At 41.8% G+C, this 26,880-nt stretch overlaps 1 protein-coding gene across 1 annotated transcript; it reads left to right on the forward strand.

Moving 5' to 3' along the window:
* The first annotated feature begins 1,230 nt into the window (after positions 1-1,230).
* MTTP (microsomal triglyceride transfer protein) lies at positions 1,231-26,460 on the forward strand. The gene is made up of 18 exons (XM_054295834.1): positions 1,231-1,291; positions 5,574-5,761; positions 6,327-6,470; positions 8,345-8,452; positions 9,205-9,321; positions 10,373-10,512; positions 11,379-11,529; positions 14,857-15,014; positions 15,870-16,038; positions 16,622-16,729; positions 17,624-17,836; positions 18,848-19,059; positions 19,661-19,758; positions 19,860-19,981; positions 20,749-20,976; positions 24,759-24,883; positions 25,230-25,400; positions 26,292-26,460. Exons 1-18 carry the CDS (start codon positions 1,231-1,233, stop codon positions 26,458-26,460), a joined length of 2,682 nt encoding a protein of 893 aa, XP_054151809.1.
* Positions 26,461-26,880: the final 420 nt, after the last annotated feature.

Below are 26,880 nucleotides of genomic sequence, written 5' to 3' on the forward strand. Positions count from 1 at the left end.
CTCTTTACCACAAAGAAAAAACAGAGGAGGCACTTATACCCCTCAAGGTGAAGGCTGCTCTCACTTTACCATCCCTCACAGAGCATGGGGCCCTCTGGGAGCATCTAATTGCAGCCTGGGGTGGCACTTGCTGGGTTGGGGTGTGTGTAGATCGCAGTCACATGAAATCAACCTGAGGAAGTGAAGTGGAAGACTGTGTCGATGGCTCCCTTGTGTGTTTCCTTTGCTGGCAGGAGCAGATCCTGCTTCCTTCCAGAGCTGGGAAGGCTTTGTGTGCTGGGGAGAGGCATGCAGCCTCGCAGGGCATGCCAAGAAACACGGAGGGTTGGCCTGCTGCCCCACTGACACCTGAGGGACAGCTGAAGGACATCCTTTAACCAGCCCTGTGGCCATGAGGTTAGTGTGAGAGGGCCTGGGATTTACTGTCCGAGGAAAAGGGATGCATGTGGGTTAGTCAGGCAGGGCCTTTTCAAGGGAGGTGGTGAAGGAAGCACAAGAAAAGGGGGAAGGGCTTGGTTTGCCCTGCTCCCAGACCTTGCCAAGCTGGTACCCTTCATGGAGATGGGACAAAATATCTTGTTTTATCTCATCTTTCAGGCTCTAACCTCTGCCACTGCAATGATGTAAGATGGGGGCTGGGGATGCTGAAAGAAAGAACATTGATTTAGTATGGTACAATGCAGCAGGCACTGACATCACATCTGAGTCTGTAATGAAGTAGGATCCGTTTTTGGGATGGCACTGATAAATCCCATGTACTTCTGCTTCCTGGAAGACCCTAAAAAAACCTCTGCTTCTGTGGTTGCTCAGAGATGATGACAGATGATGCAAGACAGTGGAAACAGTGGTCAAGATCTGGCCCCTGGCAGAAACAGAGCTGATGGTCCTTTCATTCAGAGAGAGGAGTGGTGGCAGGATCTGGTTCTTCCAGCACTGGAGGTGGGCTCTGCTGCTCAGAAATGGGTCTGTGTGGGCTCAGTATTCAAAAATGAAAGCCAGGGTGATTGATAAAATGGGGTAGAAACTGCCTGTTACCTTAGTTCTTAATAATTAACTGGAAGTCCTTTAATGAACTTAGTACCTGAGTGTGGAATTTGGAATCTGACCTTTACTACATCTAGATAAACAGTGTGGCCAAGCCTGTGGCTCTCTCTGCAAGCTCCACTCTCAGCTCACTTCTTGGAGGTTCTCACACTTCATGCTGCAGTCAGGAGCTCGGCAGAGTCCAGCATGATTCTTCTTACCGTGCTGTTCCTTTGCATCATTTCCACCTACTCAGCCTCTGTGAAAGGTAGGTCTGTACTGGGCTTGGTTCAGCTTCTGCCTCAGCAGAGGCAAAACCAGTGTGTGTATGCAGATCTCTGTTTTGCTTCAGAAAATTATCAGCTTTACTCAGACATGCTTGAGTAATACAAGATGCATTTACTAGCTAGGTTTAAGTGCTTGTGGCATTCCTCTCAGCAAAGGTGATGGAGGAGATGATGTTTTCAAGTGCACAGGGCCAGTGGTGTGACCAGAAGATCAGAGATCTTGAACTTGCTTAATCAGGACATACTGTGGGGGCACTGACTTCAAAGGGACTTTTCACACGCTCAGAAGTTAAACACATGGAGTGTTCTGTGGAGCAGAGCCAGGAAGTGCTCAGGGCTGCCCAGGTTTCAGCTTCTGAGCAGTTGACTCAGCTACCACTGAAGTCAGTAAGAAGCATCCTGTTAATTTCATGAGAACGTTGCTCTGTAGTAAGTCTTGAAAATCTGGATGTCTGCAGAAACCCTGTGAGCAGAGCTTTACTCAGGAGTCCTGACAAAGTCAAGGGTATGAAATCTTGGAGACTGTCTGCTTCAGCAATGCCAATGTATGAAGCAAGGAAAGGTGTCTGTAGTAGTGACTCTTCATGTACAACTTCACATTAAATTTAGAGGAGCAGCAACCTTATAAAATAAGCTGAGTTTTTTAGTTTAATGAGATGTCTTCATCATGAAGGGAAGCAGGGGGAGCACAACATCCTGGGCTAAGCTATTAAAAGGGCTGTAGAGATGCTCTCATGGGTGCCACCTCCTGCATTCTGCAGGGAATCCAGGACACTGTGTAAGCACAGAGCAGCAACCTTCCTTCTTCCCTGCCTCTATACACCCTCATGACAGGAGTTATAAAGCAGAGAAATTTGCAAGCAGTGCCTTTACCTGTCAGTTTATTTCATGAGACTGCCACATTCCATTTATGGCTAGGTACCAATGTGCCACATTTCTGGTGTCTGATCTTCCCAGCTTCCCTTTAATATCAATTAAGCAAAACTTCTTGATGTGAAGTAGTATTTGCTTGTCACATTCCCCAGGATACTGAGCAAGCATTTTCCCTTTACTTAGTCATCCCTTCAGCTCTGCCAGATTTCCTCTCTCTTGTGCAGAGGGATTGAGAGCTAAATTACTGGCCCAAAAGCCACTTAGGGCCTCAGGGTAAGAGTTGGTATTAGGATAAGGGTTTTACCTTTTCATCAGGTCACGCTGCCTTTTGGAAATATTGAAACATTATTCTGTTTGATTCAGGTAGGTCAGCACACGTAAAACTTTCCTACTGCAGTTCCACTTGAAAAATGTTTTCAAATAAGCGGATGGGGTTTGCTTTTTAAAGCTATCTGGTGTCAGAGATAGTGGCAAATATGATTTATGAAGGTAGAGCTGGCAAGTAGTTAGAGACACATATGCTGTGCATGCCATATGTATTAATAAAAGGCACAGGACTTGACAGCTGTCTCTGCTCATGCAGTGTAACCTTCTGTATTATACAGTATCATGATTTAATTATAGACTTGGCATGTTACCCTTAATGACAGACACTTAACGTTACTAGTCAAACTATGTGTTATGCACTCCACCTTGGAAGCAGCACTTCTGACCCCCAGAGAGCTTGGCTGGGCTGCTGGCAGTCTGTGTGTCCATCTCTCCTCCCTTCTCAGGCAGTGGGACACTTGCCATCAGCTGAAATGTCAATGGCTGCACAGGCAGCAAGGATCCCAGTGCTGTGCTGAATACAAAGGAAGGAGCTTCTAAAAGGGTCACTTTCTATTAAGAAAAGTTTCCATCAGAAAGGTGTTGCAATATTCCTGTCAGAATAGTACTGGTGTTTTCTTCGTGGAAGTCGGCATGAAAATTTAGTTGTGTTGTTTTGAGTACTGGTTCTGCTCAGTGACCCTGTGCCTCTGTTATGTCATCTGTCATCTCTCAGCCTGACCACACTCTTCATTTGTCTCTCTTGGGTTCCCCATTTCCACAGGGATAAGTGCTAACTCTTTGGGACTGCTTTCAATACTGCCTCATCCCTGCTGCTTCTCTTATCATCATCCACTCTTGGCCTACCCTTGCCCAGTCTGGCAACTAAAGGTGTCTTCTGCCCTGGCTCCTGCAGTGTTTTCTATGTGTGAATTGGTAAAAGTTTTCAATACCTCATGTTCTTCTAGCTCCCAGGAATACTTTGCAATTATTCATTTCTTTCATGACACTTGCAAGAAGGTCCTGCATCATTTGCTCATCTGTTTCCTTTAGGATGGAACAGCTCTATTGTATGTGGGGATAAGCAAATGCTAAAAGGGAGGAGGAGGGAAGGAACTCTTACAAAAGAAGAATAAAACCATGTGTGTGTTCAGCTGTGGGGAAAGGAAGAGGATAGGTGAAAGGTGCTTTTAACTGAGAATAGGGAGGGAGCAAAACCACAACATGCACCTTAACTAATAAGACTTGTTTCTGAGCACCCAAATAATTTCTCTTGGATGTGCTATTCCCCTACTTTTTTCCTGTAGATGGGGCTGTGTTTAGAATGCACCTAGTGGGTGGTATTCCTAAAATCTCAGCCAATACTAAGTCCTTTGCACTGCAGTTTCTGCTGCAAATCAAGGACATTTTGAACCAGGAAGCAGCTGGCTCCAAGGCACTGCAGGGAATCTGTCCCTGAAAGGCATAGCCACCTCTGAGCAGGCACTGAGCACCCTCTACTCTCAGGGGTAAGGTAGCTTCAAAGCAGGGAACTGGGGAAGGAAATTGGCTAGGAAATTCACAGTAAACCTCCAAGAAGGGTTACATGCCTCTTGATGACTTTGTTTGGAAACAGACACACAAGACATGCAAAACCAGACAGCCCCATTGTGCCAACATGAATCCTTCAACCTCCCTGGGAAAAAATCAATAGTTACAGCTTTGGCCTCTCATGTGTGAGCAGGCTGAGCCCACTGGGATCACCAGACTTGCTGCATCACATCCCCAGCTGGCATAAAGTCTGTTTAGTTCTGTAACTTTGCCAGTTTACCCAACTTGCAGATTAAACTTGCTGGAGTGTCCATTTTGCTCAGGGAAAGGTTCTTTGAAGCTGACCTTAATCCACTGCTATGGTATCTGAGTGAACAGGGAAACAATGTGATGCAAAGTCTTAATGAAGCAGGGGTTTTGAACTGCAGAATGTATCCATCCAGCCATGGTGGAACTACCTGTGCACCCACCTAAATGGGCTTTAAAATATTAAAGTGAAATAAGACTGATTATCCTTTCCAACAATGCAGTGATTTGAAGCTTATTTAAGTGAGTCAGATAAAACAGCGGGATATAAGATAAATCAGGATAGCCTGATGAATCTCTGCAGGAGGCTTTGAAGACACTGATTCCATTACAGCATGCCTAAGAATTTTTCTGAGCTGTTGTCGGAGATTTTTCTTCTTTCCTCTGCCCTTCCCTGCACTTGTCATAAGATTGAGATGCATGTCCCTGAGGACAGCACTTTGTGTTTCTTAGATTACCTCTGTTGTGAGCATGTTTCTGCTCTGTACCTCCTGAACTCCATGAAGAAATCTCCAGTGCATTCAGTGGTGCAGCATTTGGGTGTGTGAGGCTGGTGCTGTGCTGCTTACAGATAGCACCTAAGGTCACTCTGTGTGTGTTTGCTTTGAGAATGTTAAGAGCACTTAGTGTACAGCCAGCTTATTTTCCCTTCTCTTCCCTTTTACATTCCTTAAAATATATAAATTAACAGAAGAGACACAGCGATGGGAACAATTATTTAGTTGAAAGAACAAGAGCTTAATTATTTTATCTAAAAAATACATTCTTAATGTTTTCATCGCACTCATGTCACCCTTGGGCAAGTCTCTCCATGGAAAGATTCCCAATAAATGTGCAAGAGATGCAGAGAATTATTTATGTTGGCCCTAACAAATCACATCAGTGCATTTCACATTGCTAAGCACACAAATTGTGTGATTATTAACAGTATTTTGAGTTGCAAATAATTTTGGATTAATTTGTAATGCTAACATAGCTGAAGAAAAGAATCTGACAGTCTTAAAGAGCTAGAAAAAGGATTTTGTCACCTTTCTTATGTTAAATATGTATGATCAGTGTCAAGTTAATCACAAAAAACCCCAGCTGCTTCAGTGAGACAGCCTCTGTAATCAGGAGTAGCAGGATCAGTCCCATAAATCTTTTGCTTGTAATTAAATTTTTCATTTTTCTGTAGGTTTCTTAGAGAAAATGGTAGATTATGAGAGTTAGTCAATTCTAAAATGCTGTTTGTTTTTCCTTTCCAAACAGGGCACACTACAGGGCCCAGCCTAAATAATGACAAGCTATATAAGTTTGCTTACTCAGCTGAAGTCTATGTTGATCAAGTGAAAGCATCCCTGCAGAAAAGTGCAGGATATCGGATTTCTTCTGGTGTGGATGTCAACCTCTTATGGAGAAATCCTGACAATGATGATGACCAGCTGGTCAAAATTACGGTAATTATTGCCTTCAGACAACTTAAAACATACCCAATCTTTTCTGCACTTATCTAGCTGCTGATCTAATCTCAGAGAACTCACTTTCAGAACACAAGCTAAACCTTTTGTTCTCGAGTCTCATCAACTAAACCCAGCTGCTTTGATGATCTAGTTCCTATAGAATAAGATTTCACAAGTAACTATCTAACATCATAAGCCAGCACTTCAGAATGTCTCCTGTATTTAGAAATTGCTTCATACAGCACCTATAGCTTCAAGTGACTGGTGTGCAAGCCCTTACCTGAGGGGCAATATGTTGTCCTCAGTTGTAACTGTAAATATTTTTAAATAGAAACTGGGTTTGGTACTTAGCTCTCTGGTGACATTTTCTGGGACTTATTTCCCCAGTGGAGAGCACTGGCTTCTTCTGTAAACTTTGACATAGTAATCATGGAAGATTAATAATCAGAACCAGAAATGCAGAAAGAAAGAACATTGATTATGTGATTTAGTCTGTCTACTCTACTCCAGGCCAATTCTACACTGCTCTCTACATTAATTTCCTCTGCTTTTGCTTTGCTAGATGAAAGATGTTCAGGTTGAAAATGTGAATGAGCGTCCAGCTGATAAAAACATCTTCAAAGGAAAAAGCACAGAGAAGATCATCGGGAAAGAGTATCTGGAGGCTTTGCAGAGGCCCATAATGGTTGAACTAGTTCGTGGAAAAGTAAGAGCCTGTCTTTTAAAATTCAGTCCCTAAGGAAACATGACAGAAATCTTTTGTTACAGACTTGAAGAATTTACCAGTTCACCATCCACTCAGTGTTTTTAATAAGCCATTGTGTCCTATCATTCTGTGTGCAATACAGTAGCTGAGAGCAGATTATAATTTACCTTCTAGCCTAAGCCTAGAAGAACACCACACAATGGGGAAGTAAAGCACAGATTGTCCACAAAGATAGGTACACATGTATATGCACAATTGCTGTGTGGGATTTGTGCTCTTGACTTCAGCCAGGGCAGGATTTTGTCCAAGATCTGAAGGCAGAAAAGCAGATACAATTTGTCATGAGGGATGTTCTACTGAGTCTGTGAGGAACTCAGTAGAGTGTTAATCACTTTAAACCCTTATCAAGTATTTTACCAGGATTGCTTTTCCTATCTCCTTGGTTTTCTTATTTACTTCTGTGTCACCTGCCAAGTTAATGAGCTTGATGCTGAAAGAGCTACAGCCTTATATGTTTTTCCCCCACTGGGAGACAGTCTCCAAAGTGTGCCCCTTTCTCTAACACACTTTCTCTGGGAAGGGGATTCAAGTACATCCATCCCACTCTCTTTCCCCTGCAGAGCTGCTTGTGACAGCTGCCCTAGTACTCAGCCTACTCTTGTGGCCAGGGAGTGGTGGGGCTCAAGTCATGGCTGCTTCTGCCTCCTGCCCCTGGTCCTTCACCCTCCTGTTGCTTGTGGCATTGGGCCAAGAGCCCCATTTTCCCCTCTGCAGCCTGAGCAATGCTCAGCAGGTGGGGCAGGAGGGGCTGTGAGAAAGGAGGAAGGTTGAAGGTCACACTCCCTTTTCCCGTCTGCAGAGCGCAGTGAGAGCTGTGACACTCTATCCCAGCAGGATCTTTACCTCCTGCTGTAAATAGGCACTGAGCACATACCCTGGCTGCCAGCTCAGCCTGCTGAATTGCAGCTGCTATCAGACCTGCTCAGTAACTTTCAGACTCAGCCTTGTCATCAGTTTTACACAACATAAAAAGAAACAGGACAGCACTGGCTGTGAACTGCACACATCCCTACATGAGAACAGAGGTACCAGAAGAACACAGAATGCATCTGCTCCTCATACATTGCACACTTTCATATGCTAAGGCTAAGATGTAGTATTAAAAACTTGAGCTTTTTCTCAGGTGATAGGGTCTATATGCTCCTTTTATGATTTCTTTGTGGTATGACAATTTCAACCCTGGCACAGTAATTTCACTTTTCAGGGTTACCCCAAGATAACATACTGGTTGTACTTACAGTTCCAGATAAAGGGGCATTTCTAAAGCACCTTGAATGCAGAGTGGAGGTGCAAAGTCTTGTTACCAGAGGAGAGGCTCAAGCACAATAGTTGACCCATGAAGTGCAAAGGTTGTGATATGTTTGACACGTCATTGAAGTCATTCTATCTGTGATTTATCTATGATTCATCCTGAGTTTTTGTAACCTGTGATTAAAGTGCAACAGATATTATGCCCCTGTGGGGAGTGATTACCTGAGGATTATGCAGAAAAATGAGTCGCCTGTGGAAGTATGAAAAGTTTCCCATTTCCCATCTAAATTCTCTCTAATTCCAGGAGGAGAGATGCTCACTGCACTGAAACTGTACTTAGGTTCAGCTGAAGGCCAAAATGTGCTGGTACAGTTATTGCCAGGCCCTGTAGCCTCTGCAGTTTGCTCAAAATAAGCAACTAACAGATCCAAATTCAAAGTAAAGGTTTTTCTAGAGTGGATCCTCACTATTCCTTTCTAATTTAACCAGATTTGTTACACACTTTTGAATGCTTACTATATGTTTGGGGTTTTTTTGTTTTTTTTTTTTTTCAATTCCTACAGATCAAAACCTTCTACTCATATCAAAATGAACCTGGTTTTACTCAGAACATTAAGAGAGGTCTGGCCAGCCTTTTCCAGCTGCAGCTGCACTCTGGCTCTTCCCGTGAGGTATGGTGCTCTATCAGGCAAGATTATCATCACATGAGGAACAGGCAGAGCCTGATCTCCTCTGGAAGGCAGGCCTGTGGTTTCTGCTGACTTCAGAAAGAGTGAACTGTGATAGAAATCAGTCCTTTGATAACATTTGAGGTTAGGGACTTAAGGACAGTCTTCTGCATATTTGGTGGCACCAATCAAATAGCTGCAATTAGCATAAAGAAGTAGTGCAATCCATTTGATTTAAAATGCCTTTATAAATCTAGCACAATTTGGTAATAAACCACCTTAAACCAGGTCACTATAAAAGTGATTATACTGCTCTTTAAAGTTGGCTGATTCCTAAATTCAATTTAGTGGAATCCCATTCTAAATCCAAGTACCCACACAAAGTCAGCACTGATTTAGCTGCATCCATTTAAGTTGCCTTCTATTGTTATATTTCTAAACCTGTCCCCTTAAACAAAGCTCAAATTTAACTCAAACTTGTGAGTATAGTGTAAGCTGCCTGGTATTTCCTAATTATTTTGTTTAAATAGCCATTGTTACTTTTCTTCCTAGCCATCTAATGAACAGTACCCCTGTCAATCCAAAGCAGATAGTTAGAACCACTGACATCCTCAAAACTGTTAAATAAACCCAAGCAGTACAGCATCTCAGGTACAGGATTCCAGCAGTGGAGAAAATGCTTCATCTTTGGAAGGTGTTGGGGGGTCCCAAAGATAAATTCAAGAAATTGTCCTAATCTAACTCTCTTTTCCAAGGTGGACATTTCTGGGAAATGTGATACTACTTATCACGTGCGGCAAGATCAAGTGACTAAAATAAAAGACCTGGCCTCCTGTGAAATAGAAAAGAAAGGATTTACCAGCCACAACAAGGTATGATTTCTTTAACAAAATAAAATCTATTCTTCCTATTTAAAATATATTCTTAGCAGACACTACTCATCTTCTCAGAAGTCCTTCTAGCATTAGAGGAAGCAAATTCTATATGTAAATTTTGTAGTTTTACTAGCCCAAATGTCATATGTAGTTCCCATGGAGAGAACAGGGAATGGAATTCTCCTGTGGTGTAAACCACTTTGGCTCAGCTGATACAGATACATTCATAGTGATAATAGTAAGTTTTTCCCATCTGCTGTAAATGCCAGGCAAGATGCTGACTCCTGAATGGAGCCTGGTCAAGCTTGCCTGGAAGGTCAAAGGCTTCCTTCATGCACAGGTGTAATACAGGAGATGTGCCATGGAGGTAAATGACTTAGAAAGTCATTTACTAACAGTGGAGGACTAAAGTGGTCCTCCACTGTTAGTAAATGACTTTCTAAGTAGTCACTGCTGAGGACAGGCTGGACACCTGCTGGAGGCACTGGGATTCTCCACATCAGAAACTGACCTTTCTCAGCTCAGAGAAGTACAAAGACACCACACACTCTCTTAATAACTGCCTTAACATTATGACTGGGTTGCCCATTTTCACACTACAAAGACATAATCTTGTTTACAAAACAAGAAGCAAAGACAGCCACCTTGTTTGATCTGTGAACATGACAATCTGTTCGTTGATCTGTTTGATTGTGAACATGACAATCTTATTTACAAGACATTTCTCTGGAAAAGATTCTTGTCTTATTTAAAGCATATCTTAAACTAAATGTAGTACTGGGTATTTTCTCAGTTGCAGCCTGCTCCTACTGTCCTTTACCCTGGTACATACTAAATTTGAAGCACATAGTGTAGAAGTGAGTGGCTACTTACTGCAGAGGGACTACTTGAAAACCTGGTTCATAGGCTTGAGATGCCTGCCTATATGCACCTTCCTCATATAGCTCTGCTTCATTCCAAGTCTTGCCCTCATTTGGAACAGTGAGCTCTTTTCCTATGTTGTTTGTTGAATAACCCGCTTTCTGTTTTATTTTTTAATTATTTTCAGATCTTGGATATCAGTACAAAAGCCACATCTGCTACAGTTTATGTGCTGGAGGACAGTTTCATTAAATCCATTAAGGCAGAAGAAAATTTTGTTTTCGCTCTGAATTACCGGCGAAAAACAGGTGCCAAAATAGTTTCAAAGTAAGTTGGGCAATTGGGCTGTCATTGATGGTGGAGGACTAGTGCTTCAAGTTAGGTTACATGTGTAGGTTTTATAGAATTAAGATCTAAGGCTGTGAACTCTCCAGGATTTACGTCTCTTTTTTATCCATATACAGGTCCAACTGTGCCAGGTACCAGGTCCAACTTTGATTAAGGGTTCTACCACACCACAAATAATAAATAATGGCTTTTATAAGAAGTTAACAGGCAACAGCAGGAATTGGCCAAAACCTCTTAATCTACCCATTAGTGCTATAGGTGTTCTGTCGTCTCATTTCTCAAGAAATACTTCTGATGCATTTCCATTTCTAGCATATGAGAGTTTGGAAGCATAGCAAATAAAATCTACTGCATAGAAAGGAAACAACAGTGAAACCTAGATCTGTGTTAGACTTCAGACTCCAAAGCACTGAAAGTGTGGAGATACTCGTAAAAGATAAATAATTCAGGCAACTCGGTAATAATAGATATTTAAAAGAAAAAGTACATTCAAAAATTTCACTTTCCAGATCTTTTAAGAAAAAATATATGAAACATTTCAGAATGTATATGAATACTAAAGGCTGTTTATTAAGTATAACAAATCTGTGCTTTAGAAAGTCTCTCACACAGGTACTTTATTGCACATAACTCTAGCAGTAATTTTGCTGGTATCAATTACTTCTGTTACCTTAAAAGCCCCACAGACTTGCCATGTTCTGAACATTTTAAAATAAGAATTTAGTCAGTCTGCATTCTACATTTTTTAGTCTGTGGAGGGGTTTTTTGTTTCCCCTCGGTGTGATTTCTGCATCTGTGTGCTGATGGTTGGGCTCTGATGGTGTCCTCACTGTGTGGATGTGCAGGCAGAGGCTGGAGCTGAAGTCAGTCCAAGCTGGGACGGGACTGATCGCTGCAAAGCAAGTCGCTGGTGTGATCAAGACCTTGGACCCCAATTATGTTGCCATTGCCCTGGAAGCAGAGCCAGTGAAATCTGAATGCAAAAAGTGCCCTTCAGTAAGTAAACACAGGTTCATTGGACATCATGTTGCTTAGCTGAGCAGGACAAATGTGAAAGCAAATTTTCTGTCCAAGCAGAACTAGGACAGGTCAAGCATAGCAATATAAAATGCACCCTGGAGTAGGGAGTACAGAAGTGTTGCAATGGTGCTCACCCCACAAGAGTGTCGTAAGATCTACCACTAAAAGCACCAACCTTTTTGCTCTCTTTTAAAGACTGCAAGATTTCTCCAGATCACTAGAAAATACAGCACCCTGTTGTTTTATCTCACCTTGCCAGCCTTTAGCTGGGTGCACCTAATTTCCTCTGGGTGAAAATTAATTTTAAGATTGCTGACTGGTGTTTGTAAACAGTTCTATCATGGAAGAGCTGATCTGTTCCTAGGATTCAAGTTCTTTAGCCATTCTTCAGGCAGGCTAAGCATTTGTTGGTGGTATATTTAACATCTTCTTACTACCTGACCCCGAGGAAGTCTTTTGTTAGGATTTTATAGGTATTTTGCAAGTATAAAATGGGGCTTTAGTGTTCTTGGGGAGTCCAATAATGTTCTCATTTTTCCCTGGGAAAAACATTGCCTTGTTTTTTTATATTTAAGACGTCTGAAGGCTAAGAGCATGACAGTGTAAATGCATCATCTTTTGTTTTACTAATGATGTTCATCATAACCTAAATAGATTACTACAGTGACTTTTAGCAAACAGTATTAATGCTATTACCATTGAGGAATGAATGGGAACATTAAGGATCATTATTCTCTAGTGTTGATAAGCAAGATATAGTTTCTATTCAGCACACAGAATTTTAGTCCTCCCGAGATACTCCTTATGAGCACAAATATGTTCCTGTATTGGAACTTTTGCTTTTTATTATCATTTGGAAGTAGCATTACACTGTAATAATTTTTTCTTAACTAATGCTTGTTGAGCCACAGGGAAGACCAAAAACACATATTTGGAGAATATAGAAATGATGCTGCCCATGTGCTAGGGCAGTTCTAACAGGGAATATCAAGGCATCATAAACAGAGTAGGGACAGACAGGTGGTTTTTCCTTGACTCTGCCTGTTGGGGTTTGTGCTGACCAATTTGTCACTTGGGACTGAGTTTGTCATAACAGTTATAATTTTCAGACCAAGATAACAAACACAGGGTATAATTCCAGAGCACTGCCTGGGGACTGACCTATGTCATTATAAACCTAATGGCACGGGGAGAATGAAGTTCTGCTTTCTCACTGTATTTTTCAGTAACTGCTATGAAAAGATGGGCTCTATAAACAGAACACTGTATCCGAAGCAGCAACATAGCATATGCTACTTATATTTCATGGTATACATCAATGCCCTGCTGACATGCTATGCCTTAGGGTTTTACATTCTCAAAGCCCTTTTTAAATTTTAACAGGTCTTATCTCTATCTTTATGAATTTGATAAAATAATCATTACTACCCTCATTTCCCAGATGGCAGCACTAGCTTCTCTGAGGTTATGGCAGATGTTTGCACTTAAAATCAGGTCTAGATTTCTATGTTAAGACAACATAAAGCATGCTCTTTTCAGAAGAGCTCATGTATCTTACACTCTTTTATGCTCATGGTTCCTATGGGGAAGGATTCTTGCCCCTTCTGAAGGTGAGATGGGTTTGTTCTGTCTTGTGCAGCCACCCTTTGTACATTGGTAAGCAGCTGTCATACACAGACATTCAAAACCAACTCCTGCTCAGTTTAGAATCTCTTGGTTTCATTGGAGTTTTCCTAGAGTGCCCACAAGACCTCTGTTCTGATCTCTCTGTCAGAGAAACACAGGTCTGTGTCCACGCTGAATTGCCATGTGGAAGTGTGTGCATCTTGTGCCTGAATGTTTGGGTTTTTAAATCCAAACTGCCTGACATTCACATCAGGAGAATGAGGGCCCTCAGAAAAGTCAACTGTGAATGGTGTTTTTAATGCCATGGTCACTGCAGGAGATGGCAGCTGCTCCTGAGCACCCACCAAAGGAAGGCTTGGTCTCCACTCTCTTTTTCTTGAGATAGCTCCAGCTTGCATCTCCCACCTTGCTTGTCTCTAGGGTATGGGCCAAACTGCCTAAGAGCAGCCCACACAGCTGGGCTCTGCACAGGAGAAAATGTAGGAGTAATGAGGTTAGAGGTTTTTTTTTGCTGGACTGTGGTGCAACTTCAACAGGGGGAATAAAAAGTGACCTATATATTTATCCAATTTCAGTTAATAATAGCAACACTGACCTTGGTGCTAAGCACTAATTACCAGTGGAGGTTAAAAGACCCATCTGTGCCTCAGAACATGAGCTCCTCCCAGCTGGTCATTAATCCTCAGGAAATATCCTATGTCTCAATCATTGTTGCCTAATTATTGTTTGTTACAGTCAATAGAAGCTGCACTCTGTACTGATGAATGATACTTCTAATTGCCTGCAGGTTCAAGTGCTATTGCCCAACACAAAATCCACAGTGGGGAACTATTTTAGTGAAGGTCAGATGGGTGCTACTTTTATTTCCCACTCAGGAAAACTGCAGTAAAGGCTGTTGCAAAGAACAGCTGAGTTTTCACCAAGGAATGTTCTCGATAACTTGAGATAACAGAGGCAAAGGCAAGGGAGAGAAGAAAGGTCAAAATACTGGCACCAGTTTCTTATGGGAGTGTATCTGGAAGGACAGATATGGGTGCTTTGCTACCATGTTGGCTTGTTCAGGTAAAAAATGTGATGTAGGAATAAATACAGCAGCCATCATCTCACCTTTTATTTTGTACAATAGCTACAAATCCCTTTTTATAAAAGTTTATGAAAAAAACTGGGAATAACTTCTTGGATATTTAATCCTGTTCTGTACTAACCCAAAATTACCATCTTCTCAAAAAACATGATTAATTAGCGGATTGGGGATTGTGCATCTCCCTTTTTTTTTTTTAAGTCTACTTAGGAAAAAATGGGAACATAAGGCAAACACAATATTCACCAGAAAGCACAGTAAATTTGCAAGAGAAGAGATTTCCCTTTATTCCAGTTACAGTATAAATAAATTTTATTGTTCCAAAAGAGATTGCAGTGAAGGTCATGTGCAACATCAGGAAAATAATAAAGAGTTGGAAGAGAGACAGCTATAGAAAGATTTCTAAGATATTTGTGCTAGGATATCATAAATTACCTAATACTGAGCTAAAGGATCATAGGTCTGTTGGATTTCAGCTACTTTGAGCAACAGCATTTGCTCAAAGTAGCTGAAATCACATCAGCATTTATTTAGTCTGATTTTGAGAACTGAAGCTATAATCTGAGAGATTTCACATAATATGAATTGTTTTGCAGCTTTCTGAGCACTGGAAGAACATCAGAGAACAAATGCATCCTGACAAACTTTCCAAACCTGACGCAGCAAAAAGCTTTTTGTCCTTCATTCAGAACATCAGGAAAGCTACGAAGGAGGAGATACTGAAAATTATTAAAAGTGAAAATAAAGAGCTTCTGTAAGTTACCATGAAGAAGCTTTTAAAAGGTTTAAATTACTGAAAAATGCAGAAGGGCAAATTGCATACAAAGAGATTGAGTTCTGCTGGTGATGTCCTAGCAATGCAAACCCAGTGTTCAGTACTGTCTACAGGAAAAGGATTTTTTTTAAAGTTATGTTTGTTCTTGTAATATAATAAATTTTCAGCACACCCTTCAGCCATCAGGGTTGTATCTACAGTGCAAGGCCAACATGGTTTGTAGTTTAGCCAAAGATTCTCAAACCAAATAGTTGTTCTGAAACACCTTATAACTTGTTCTTGACTTCCCATTGGTTTCCTTCAATAGGAAATACAACAAAGAAGTATTCCCAGGCAATGTTGATGCCTGGGAATTGTCCGAGTATTAGAGTTTGGTTGTGAACAGCATGCACACTGAAACTTGAGAGTTGAAAAGCATTTCTGAGTCATATGGTTGGGATCTTTCAAATAAATTGTAGCAATAGAGATAAACCGGAGAGTCACTCAGGAAGCATAGAAGCCTTTTCTCTATGTTTCATTGTGCATGCAGTACTAAAACACTTCTTTATAACTACAGCCTTTTCCTGTAAACTTTAATACACTTGTGATGGTTGGGTTTTTAAACTTTTTTGTCTCTTATTTGCATAAATTAAAATACTATCCATGGATATGAATCTGTGTGCCATTTTGAGGTGAAAGTTCAGGGACACTTTTTCCAACAAGAGTAAAAGATTCTCTTGCAATGAAGAGCTGTTTCAGTACATAAGCTTCTTTCTCTCAATGTGCAGCCAAGTCTTTTCAGTATTGACTGGCTCATTGCAAGGATATGTTCATTTAATTTGCACTTCTTTGTAGTCCACAGGTAGTGGATGCTGTAACCTCGGCTCAGACCCCAGAATCACTGGAGGCCATGCTGGAGTTTCTTGACTTTAAGGATGCAAGCACTTTTATCCTGCAGGAGCGGTTCCTGTATGCCTGTGGATTTGCTTCTCACCCCAGTGAAACTCTTCTGAAATCATTAACTGTAAGTCCAAGGACAAAAAAAAAAACACAACAGAGCTAATATTCTTATGCCTTGTCCCAGTCAAAGGGGAAGAGAAGAAGAAACAACTGTTGCTGTTTCTAATTTTCCTTTCTTTATGCCTTCCAGGGTTTCCAATAAGTGTGCTATTAACACAAAGCCTGCAAGCAACAAATATTCCTATGCCCAGACTGAAAGTCTAATTACTTTGTAAAATATTACCAAAATCCATTACTTGAAAAAGAAACATAATACTGAATGTTAAGAAAATAATTTGAGGATTGTTTGATTGTTGCATTATGAAAGTTCTGTAATCAGAACTGTAAATCCCCCCTTTTTTTTCCAAATGAATCTACTTGAGACACTGAATGTAACTGAAGGTGAAAATGACACTGAGTTATTATATGTAATATATATGTAATGATAGAGCTGTGCTGTGCTTAGCCTGAGCCCAGGCCATCGTGGTAATCACTGCCCTTGCATTGCATTATTGTTCACAGAAAATGAGGGAACCTGTTGAACCCACAGCAGTGTGGCTGGTCATGTTTACTCTGAGACACTAAACAGCTTTGCTTTTGCATGACAGGAGAAGTTCAAGGGAGATGTCGCCAGTCAAGAAATCAGAGAAACTCTTGTCATTGTCATGGGAGCCCTCATTAGAAAGCTGTGTGACAGGGATGGCTGCAAGCTGCCAGTGAGTATCTGATGGTCACTGCTGCCCAAATTCTGGTCTGCAACACACAGCACCGATCCCTGGTGACATTACTGGGGGAGCATGACAGACATGGGAAGCAGATTCTCCCACTTAAAATAAGTCCATGAACTCCTATGTTTGATAGGGGATTGTATTTTTTTTTTAATAATGACCTCTACTTTGTCAGATTTAGGCTTTAATCTTGTCTCTTCCCATTTCTGTGGCCTGAACCTGTCAGCAGAAGCAGTGCTTGTGCTGCCTTGTCCAAAAGCTTTGCATATCCTCAGAGAAACACTGGCCAACTCAGGGTCTGTTTATTATTTGCAATCACCTTAGATTATTTCACCTCTGTAAAGAAAATTCATTGATTCAAATATTCAACTGTGCCCTGAACATGCATAGAAGGAGGAAGACTTTTACTCTGAGCATGAACTGAGTAGATACTGGCGTTAGAGGATGAGAATGATCAGACAAAGCTGCTGGATCTGTGTTGTTCAGCACTGCAGCACACCACTGAAAAGATACAGAGCCCTTTTAATTACCTGAACAGGCCCTTTTAATCTCCCTTGTTAATTGCCAAGTAGTTTTATAACATCATGTTCTGAGGCACTGAAGAACACTTCCCTTGCCTTTTTTTGTGGGAACTTGTTGGCCCCACAAGGAGGACCTGTGAAGTCCCTGAATCAGGTCAGGAGCAGCTGGCAAGTGATAAAACTCTGGATCAGGTGTCACTGTGGCTGCAGTCACTTTGGTTATGCTTGAAGGAAGCCATCAACGTACAAATGAAACCCTGTGCCACAAAACATGCCAGAACCCAGCCCTGCCCCTTCTGCTCCTGCAAAGGGAAAAAGGGAGGTTTATGATCACCATTTAATGTGCTGTTGATTTTCTTAGGCTGTTGTGGAAGCCAAAAGGTTGATTCTGAATAGGCTGGAGAAGGCCAGCAAAGACGACAACGTGCAGATGTACCTGCTGGCACTGAAGAACGCACTCCTTCCCGAAGCAATTCCAGTGCTCCTGAAGTATGCTGAGTCAGGAGAAGGGCCCATCAGCAGCCTTGCTGCTACTGCCTTGCAGAGATATGATCCTTCTTTTCTCACCAAAGAGGTAAGAAAATATACTGCCCAAGAAAAAATGTGCAGGAGACTGTATTAAAAATAAAGGGTAAATTCACAGAATTCATTTCTTGTCATCACCGACATGGACAGTGAGGTTGAGTCCAATCTCAGTAAGTTTGCTGATGGCACCAAGCTGTGTGGTGCAGTCAACATGCTGAAGGCAAGGAATGGACTGGTGGACACGTGCTAGTCAGCCCTTGGCTCCAGGGTCACATGCAGCCACCAAAGGCAGCAGGCAGTCTGCGGGGAGAACCGGGCTCTGCTCGCCAGAGGGAGCACTTGGGCACCTGTGCAGCTCTGTTCTTCCTTGTGCTTTCACACAGGGAGAGCACACAAAGTAAGAGAAGGGTAAAATAGCTGCAATTTACCCTGCAGCCTCTAAGAATAGGAAAAGACATAGAAAACAGTGGGACAAGAGGTGCTTCCTCTGCTGCATTACCTTGTATTCCATTTCATACCTGCTGGCCATCAGGATTGAGGCTGTCTGGGTGCTGCTCTGCAATGAGCATATAGGAGGCCATTCAGTGGGACTACATGGCTTTCCACAAATTCCCCTGTGACAAAGATGTGTCACAATCTTCTCAGGGACACGCCACCACAGGCACTATCTAGAAAATTAAAATAACAATATTCTTGGTTTTTAAAGTACATGTTTCCTTAACAGTCAAGAAAATCTCTGTCTTACCACTGCCGCATTTGTTCTTAGTGCTGCTACTTATTTACAGCCCTGCTTTAAAACCTGTGTGTAAGGCTGTATTTGGTCTGTGGCTGAGAGAACATAACAGATGTCCCACTTGTCCTTGTGGTCACTGAGCTATACATGTCTCAACATTCCAAAAGGACCATGAAAAACATGATGCTGAAAATATATCCTTATGTATTAGCCTTAGCTATGGAGCTAACTAATCTAACTTAAGCTGATATTATAAACGACATTCCAACCTGTACTTTGCCCAGTCATCTGCATGAGCACTGAGTGAATAATGTGTTTCCTGACCAGGTGAAGGAAACAATGAACAGGATATACCACCAGACTCGCAAAATCCACGAAAAGACAGTGAGAACCACAGCAGCTGCCATCCTCTTAAACAGTAACCCATCCTACATGGAAGTGAAAAACATCCTGCTCTCCATTGGGGAACTGCCTATGGAGATGAACAAGTACATGCTGTCCATGATCCAAGATATACTGCGCTTTGAAATGCCTTCCAGGTATATTAAGTTCAGTGTAAATAAATACAGCCCTTCCTTACAGAGAACACACAGGTTCTCATGAATTACTAAAACTTAAGGAGAGTATAAAGGAATATCTTATTTTTATGTCCCTTGTATTGTTATTTCAGAATAAATCCCTTAATTTCAATGTCATTATTTTAATAGCTATTCACATTTTCACAGGTACAAAAAAATAATTGGGCATCTGACTTGCATTACTGTGAAAAATGTCTTCTGTTGATCTTAGTTCTCTCAAATGGTCCCTTGCTTCTGTATTTTCAAAACCAGGGATGTGGAAAAATTTTAAACATCAGAGTGTGAGAATGAAAATAATCAATATATATCTTCTTAAAAACATTAATTTTCAAGCAAGATCTTTGCTTGCCTTTCTTCCTATGACTGCAGGGAGTACCTGAAATTGAAAGAGAGACTGGGTTAGGGCAGATTTTTAGTGGGAAAAGGTTAGGGTTTGGAAGACCCTCTTTCCAACTGGGAAATTCGCCCTCTCAAATTTGATCTTTCTATGAAAAAGTAATGCATGGTACTGTAACATTTTTGTATCTCAGTGGGTTTGTTTGTTTGTTTTGAAATCCCACAGCAAAACAGTTCGGCAAGTTCTGAAGGACATGCGTGCCCATAACTACGATCGCTTCTCCAAGATGGGCTCTTCCTCTGCCTACACTGGATACATCACACGTATGTAACCATGAAACTGCCTTTGAACCCTCTTTGTATTCCCAAACATTTCATTAATCCACTAGTGTAGTCACAGGTACCTTCTTTCTTTTTCAATTAAGGTGGTCCTGATGTGTCATCCACATACAGCCTCGACATCCTCTACTCTGGCTCTGGCATTTTACGGAGAAGTAACATGAACATCCGTGTTTTTGACAGAAGCACTGACCTTCATGCCATCCAGGTAACTGCCACACTGTGCACAATAACGTAGCCAGTATGTGGTCCTTTTCTTACAGCTTTTAAATCACTTCAGCTAATGCTTAAGACCATAAGGTTTGCTGCACTGGGCAGACAACAAGCCAATAACAGGGGAAAACCAATAACAGGGGAAAATCCCACAATGTGGCATAAGTTGCCATAAACAAAACAAGTGTTTTGTTTTTCATCATACATTGTGGTCTGTATCTGTGTAAAGCCTATGCTGTTTCTCTAATGTAATCAATAAAAGCTTTGTGAGTTTGTAAAATCAGGTACCAGTTCATGTTCAAAGAGTAGATCAAATGTACAAATCAAAGAGATTTTAATGTCTGTGTTTTAGAATTGTCTTGATATTGGCAAGAATCTTCGGTATTATAACTCTCCTAAATTTATACAGGACAAAAATATTGCAGTGGAACACCTCTGGCCTTTCCTCCCAACTGTCCCTGAAAAATAGTTATATGAATAAAGGAAAATGTGTTTGAAAGAAAACTAGTCTTAGGATTATGATCTGCATGTGGGTAAATCCTGCTCAGCACCTAAAGGGCAAAAACATGGCATGAGATTATTTTATTTTCCATTTTTCTAAGTACTCTTCCTAGTTCCATTAAGTCTTACCCTCATACCTTTTCCACTGCAACTACATAAATTAGAATTAGGCATTTAGACATCAAGAAAATATGTGGTGGTGTTAGTAGTCTGAGTCAGGCAGGATTTTCTCATTGATTCTGTATCACTGTTCCTTCGTAGGTGGTTCTCGAAGCTCAGGGTCTGGAGTCCATAATAGCTGCAACTCCTGATGAAGGCGAGGAAAACCTGGACTCCTTTGCTGGCATGTCAGCCATTCTGTTTGGTTTCCAGCTGAGGCCAGTGACATTTTTCCAAGGGTATGGTGATTTAATGTCTAAAATGCTCTCGGCAACTGGAGATCCCATGAATGTGGTGAAAGGACTTGTCCTCCTCACAGATTTCTTACAGGTACTAACAGCACACTGTTTGCTTCTTTTTCTGTCTCTTAAGCACAGATGGTTCCTCCCCCACACTGCTATTGTAGGACACCTTATTTTCTTTATTCTCAATGCTGAAACTTGACCAGTGTTACACAGGTTACCTTTACTAGGAGAGCAATAGAAAAGTCATGGGTATTTAAAACCAGAATGAAATTACATGAAAAGCAACCTAGAACAAAGGTGAGAACAGATATTCTAGAAAATAAACCAGAAACTTAACAAAAGCAAATGCAACTGAGTTTCCTGTTGCAAACTCATATTGCTCTCAGCTATGACCTCCCCTCCCACAGTTGCTTGTAATACACTCTTGTCCCATATGACCACCTAAGTTTTCCTCTTCACAAGTTGTCCAGGGACCTTGTGTCCAGTTAGGCAATAATTGTCAGGTGAATGAATCAGAGAAGTGTCCTTCAAAGAACAATGCTAAGAGGTCCAAATTTCAACTGTTTATTTCTAGGTAAAACAAGCAATTAAAATGAGGATTACACAGTTTTTATGCAACTGTCATCCCAAATGATTTGCTAATTTTGGGCTTAAATAGATTCACATAGAAATAAAACTGTCTACATAATGTATTATTGGAGGACTAAGAATCTAGACATCTCTCTCAAAGTGCAGGGTCAGCATCTTTGCTCTTCCCAAGCTGGGATCTCCTTAGAACCTGTGGATTTAACAGCTGTACTTGACTCACAAAACATCTGCAGTCTCAAACTTTACTTTTGGCTTTTCCCATTTAATTCTTGACCAAAGAAAGACTTATCATCTACCAGAAGTAGATGATAAGACAATCCACTCTGCTCAAAATTACACAGAAACACCCTCTGCACATGACAAGTTCTCCCATCCAGAACCCAGCTCAGCTCCTTCTAATGGTATTTTAAGTCCAGAGGGCTTCCCAAGTAGTGCCCAAATTGGCTAACTAAAGCTCATTCCAGCAGTGCTTTACAGTTCACACGCAGATTATGGGCAAAAACTTTGCTGTGACCTATTTAACAAACAGACCGCAGAGGTGAGAAAGATAATCATGTCTAGTCCTGAGCACAGGGAGCATTTAGAGAACTAAATATTTCCAACTGCTGTGCATGCACGAAGCTCCAGACATACTCTGGCTGAATCAGCTGGCTGGGCACCCCTAGAGCTCTGCTCGCCAGCAAATTCTCCACTCCTTGCCTTTGGAGAGCCTCTCAAAAGTCTGGGGCAGCCAGGCTGGGACTGTGTGCCATTTTTAACAATATCAGGGTGCAGGGTTTTCAGTCAGTCACTGCCTTTTTAGAAGCCTTGGCAGCAGTGTCTTACCTCCACAGCCCACAAGAGCAGGAATGGTTTAAAGCACTGTTGAACACAGCTTCAGGCTGAGCTCCCTTTTAAGCACAGCCCATCTTTCTAAGAATGGTCTTACAGCTACACTCCAACTCAACAGCACATCAACATGGTTTTGGCACTTCCCTGTGGCCACAGTGTTGTTTGAGGGCTAAGAATAACCCAGAAGTTATATTCCTGCTAGAAAATAAACAGCTCTCATAAAACTATTTGCGAGACTCCTAGGTCACCTGCATTAAAGTTCAGCAGTGTTAATAGTTCTCCTAGGCAACACACCTGCCAGAAGCCCAGAGAAATGAAATACTGTATTGATAGGTCAGAGAAGCCATTTGAAAGCCAGACCCCAGTGGAAGGTAGCCAGTTCCCAGAGAAGTGCTTGTTGCAGCCATCTCTATGTTGCATTACAGTAAGATTGCATTACAGTGCAATACATAAAGACACTTTAAAGACACTTTCTTATTGAAACATGGCACATTTCAGCATTTTAAACAGTAAAAAAATGACTGATTCTGATCTTGTGGGTCACATTTTCCACTGCAAATGGGACACAAAGCTTAAAATAGGAAAGCAAAGGAAAATACTTCTCCTTAGGAGGCTGGGTCCCTGTGATTTACACCTCCCATCAGCCTGGATTGGATTTGCACATGAGACGAGGGACAGGGCTGAGCTATAAATAAGGAAATAGATGAGGTAGTAAAACACAAGACAAGTGCTCTTTAACTTCTCTGCTGGTTTCAGTGACAAATACAGCTTAATTCTAGGTGGCATTAAAGTCTTGAACCGTGCAGCCTTTGTAAACCCAGCCTACTTTAATATTCTTGGATGCAATGTGACAATACATCTAAAAATATCTGCTCCTCTGGTTGTGTGTACATATCTCTGCCAGCATGTATACTGTTACCTCCTCACTCATTAGCAGCTACCCACCAATCCAGTCCCAATTAAGAGCAAAGTAAAATAAAGTAAAACAAGCTTTACGTCTACACCTAAACAGACCAACAAGGGAAATATTTTATGTCTCATTGCAGTCAATATACAAACTCCCTTTGATTTCAGAAAGGTTTCAATTTCAATCCATGATTTTAACTTGGGTGAAAATAAGAAATCAGACCATCATATGACCACGCTTGCTGGGGTCATGCTGGATTTATAAGCCACAGCCAGCCCACTGCATTCTTTAAATCTCAAGCCCACTTTAGCAGCAACTGACTGCCAAGATGGCTCTGCCAAGCTGGTTCTGTCAAGGAAATAATTTCAAGGATAATTAACTTACCCTAAAAGGTGAAGTAAGCATGTACAGCTGCCATAATTATCCGAGTCTTCGATTACAGCCAGATAACTTTAATGTTCTGAACAAAACCCTTCCCTGATATTGCTCCTTGCTATAGGGATTAGGAAGCTAGACTGACTCTCTGCTTGCTTCTTTCTTAAATCTTGGGACAGCATTAGTTGGAGCCACTGGACTACTGAATAGCTGAGAATAGAGACTTCTAGGGTGCCTGAACATCAAAAAGGGACAGGAAATTCATATTCCCACATATCCTATAAAGGCCTGAAACATTACAGATGCTGAAAATACCACAGGCACAGAAACCTGAGAGGAGAGAGAAAACCATCTGTGAGACTGAAGAAGGTGTCCTGTATATGAGGCACATGATCAAAAGAAGCTTTTCCCAAATTAATATTTCTTTTAAAATGGTGAATTAATCCACTAGTTCTTAGGGAAGCAGGACGAATATATAGAGCTAGATTGCCAAGCTGGGTAAACCCTGAAATCTTGGCTGTGTGTCAAACCTTAAAAGGAATGAACTGCCGTGACCCTGTGCTATATTACCACTTCCGAAAGTGACTTCATGGATGTGTTTCCAGTCCAGCCTTACAGGTTTCATGAAGCCATGAGCACGTTTGATATTTGATAGAAAATGCATTTAATGCCAATTAAGGTGCATTAGCTGATGGGTTTGGCCACCCAGCCACTGAAGACGTAATTCCTGTCATATGGTGGATTTGCAGCCACTGCACAAGTAGCAGCATCCCACTGCCAGTACAGGGGTGCTGGTCACACTGCACTGCACCTGTGCTGGGCTTCCAGCAAGGAGTTCAATCTGATTTAGCTGGACTGCTGTCACAGCCTCCGTGGGGCTTGTGTGGTAGCTCTTGGAGACATGATATTCCCTGCAGTGACACTCTGTGCAGAAATGATGCCAGCTGGCACACAGGGAGAGGGGAAGGATGCAAGGTGCCTTGCTGCAGCTTCATCCCATTTCTGGGGGAGGGAGGTACATCAGGATGTTTTGTCCATCCTTTCAGAAAATCCCTCTATTCCTTTTTGTTCCTGCAAAATGGCAAGTGGTGTGAGTGCAGGACCAAAGGGAATAAGGAAACCTCAGAGGTGTGCAGTCAGTAACCTGTGCTTTGCCATGACTCCAGGAAATCCAGCTGCAGTCTGGGCCCACAGCCAGTGCAGAGTTCATGGGTGGGCTGGCCATCGACATCTCCGGAGGGATGGAGTTCAGCCTGTGGTACCGGGAATCCAAAACCAACGTCAAGAACCGGTGAGATACCCCCAGCACGCGCTGTAGCTGTAGGCAGCTTAGGCTTCTGAGCCAAGGTAGCACCAATGACACAAATTTAAATATAAAAGACCTTGCAGATGAGTTAGAATTAAGCAACTAAATAAATAGAATGAAATAGTTATGTGCATGGGAGAATGTACTTCATTCCTTTCCACCTGGATAATACCAGTTCCCACTGGTCTCGCGTGAATTTATATACCTTTATGTGAAGAACAGGCTGCTTTGAGGGCAGTTTTTTTGTATGTGTGGTAGGACTATTTGTAATTCAATTTCCTCTTTTTTAATGTGTTTTGAAACAATTGTAATGCCTAATTTTTTTTTGTAGGGTAGCCATGTTTGTAGCTGGTAACACCGAGGTGGATTCCTTCTTTGTAAAAACTGGTATGGAAACCACTTTGGAAACAGAAACAGCTTTAGACTTCATCTCCACAGTGCAGTTTTCACAGTACCCATTTTTGGTCTGTATGCAGATGGATAGAGTGGACTCTCCATTCAGGTAAGAACTAAGAGCACACACTTTCTGAAGTGTCTTTCCAGCCAGCTGCTGGAACTTTTGGTTTTCACAGACACGAGATTATCCACTGAGGCCAAATTCCAGCCTAACACGATGAGGTGCAGTGCAGGCTGTTACACACACTGACCTCTCTGCTAACCCATTCCTCCCCGAGATTCAGAAATAACCTTTCTGAAGATCACAACTGATCAGCTCTGAATGTGCACTTCAGTCCAATTTTTTAATTTGATTTTGCAAGTGAATTAACTGAAGTGGCAGGACAGTTGTGCCCTTGTGTGCAAACAGTTCTGATGGTGACCTCAGGTTTTGCCAGCAGTAGTTCTCTATTATGCTATTGAGAAAGGAAGTGCAAAGCCATACATGAGCTGAAGTGGAAAGCTCTCTTCGTCATCTGCTCTTTACTCATGTCAACAAAAGTACCTGGTCTGGTACTCCTGCAGCCATTGTGTTCTATCATACTTTATTAAGGCACCAGTTTTCCTGAAAAGTAAACAACTGTGGAATAAGGTTAAAAATATGTTCTTCAGTAGCCAAAGAATAGTAATTAAATTTGCTTTATTTGGTATATTGCTCTCTTTTAATCCTTATTTGCTAAGACCTAAGGAAGGTAACATTTGTAGAGCCTGTGCCAGATTTCCATTCAGGTTATTCTCATCCAAAAGTGTTTAAAAACCTGAGAGTGTTTTAAGACTTCGAGAACCTTCAGGAAATCCTAAGAAAACAGTGTCTGCTATTCTGCAGCTACTGAAACATCTGCTGCTTCTGTCTGCTGACTGTGGAAGGGCCACCTGGCCTGTGTGCTAGGGGTTGGTAGCGGGGTGCAAGCTGTGCCCAGACCTGCTGGTGGCAGAGCCCGGTGCTGTGTCTTTGCAGGACTCACATGACCAAGTACGAGAGCCTGCCCTCCGGCAGGCGCTACACGGCCCGGAGGGGGAAGGCAGCCACGCTGGCCGGGAACGAATACCCCCTGCACCAGGAAAACTCCAACATGTGCAAGAAGGTGTTCGGCGCCAAGTCGGACTCTGCTGGCGGCTGGTTTTGAAAGCAGCGCCTGGGCTCCTGCTTTCCTGCACCCCTCAATGACTTCGGCCTGCACACACCTCACCAGCGTGGAGCTTGACCCTGCACTGCTGCATTAATGGGAAATTTGCCATTGATTTCAACGGGCCAGCATCAAACTCTCAGTGTGTGCACAGTGTTTACATATTAACCTGTATTTAAAACTTTTGTAAAAAAAAAGCCCTAAGGCAAATAAAGACCAATTTGGTAGCTTTTCATGCACTCCCATAAGGGTGGTGCTTGTTCTTCATTTTTACTTTTTTGTGCCAAAAGCAAAAGTAATCCTTCATTTTTTTTCTTGGGGAATACAGAAGTCTGTGTTTTTGATGTGTGGAAAGAACAATTATGATGTATAAAGAATGATTATTTATAAATGTATTTTAAAGTATTTAGGTATTTTAGG

Source organism: Melozone crissalis, unplaced genomic scaffold, assembly GCF_028551555.1.
Source record: "Melozone crissalis strain CALT ecotype California unplaced genomic scaffold, PUWL_Pcris_2 ptg000006l_1, whole genome shotgun sequence".
NCBI classification, from domain to species: Eukaryota; Metazoa; Chordata; class Aves; order Passeriformes; family Passerellidae; genus Melozone; species Melozone crissalis.

Bases quoted from the DNA above. Each gene is read 5' to 3' on its own strand.
- MTTP (XM_054295834.1), top strand. From the start codon at position 1,231: ATGATTCTTCTTACCGTGCTGTTCCTTTGCATCATTTCCACCTACTCA. The intron at 9,322-10,372 runs GTATGATTTCTT...AATTATTTTCAG, and splicing joins GATTTACCAGCCACAACAAG to ATCTTGGATATCAGTACAAA. The intron at 19,060-19,660 runs GTATATTAAGTT...GAAATCCCACAG, and splicing joins CGCTTTGAAATGCCTTCCAG to CAAAACAGTTCGGCAAGTTC.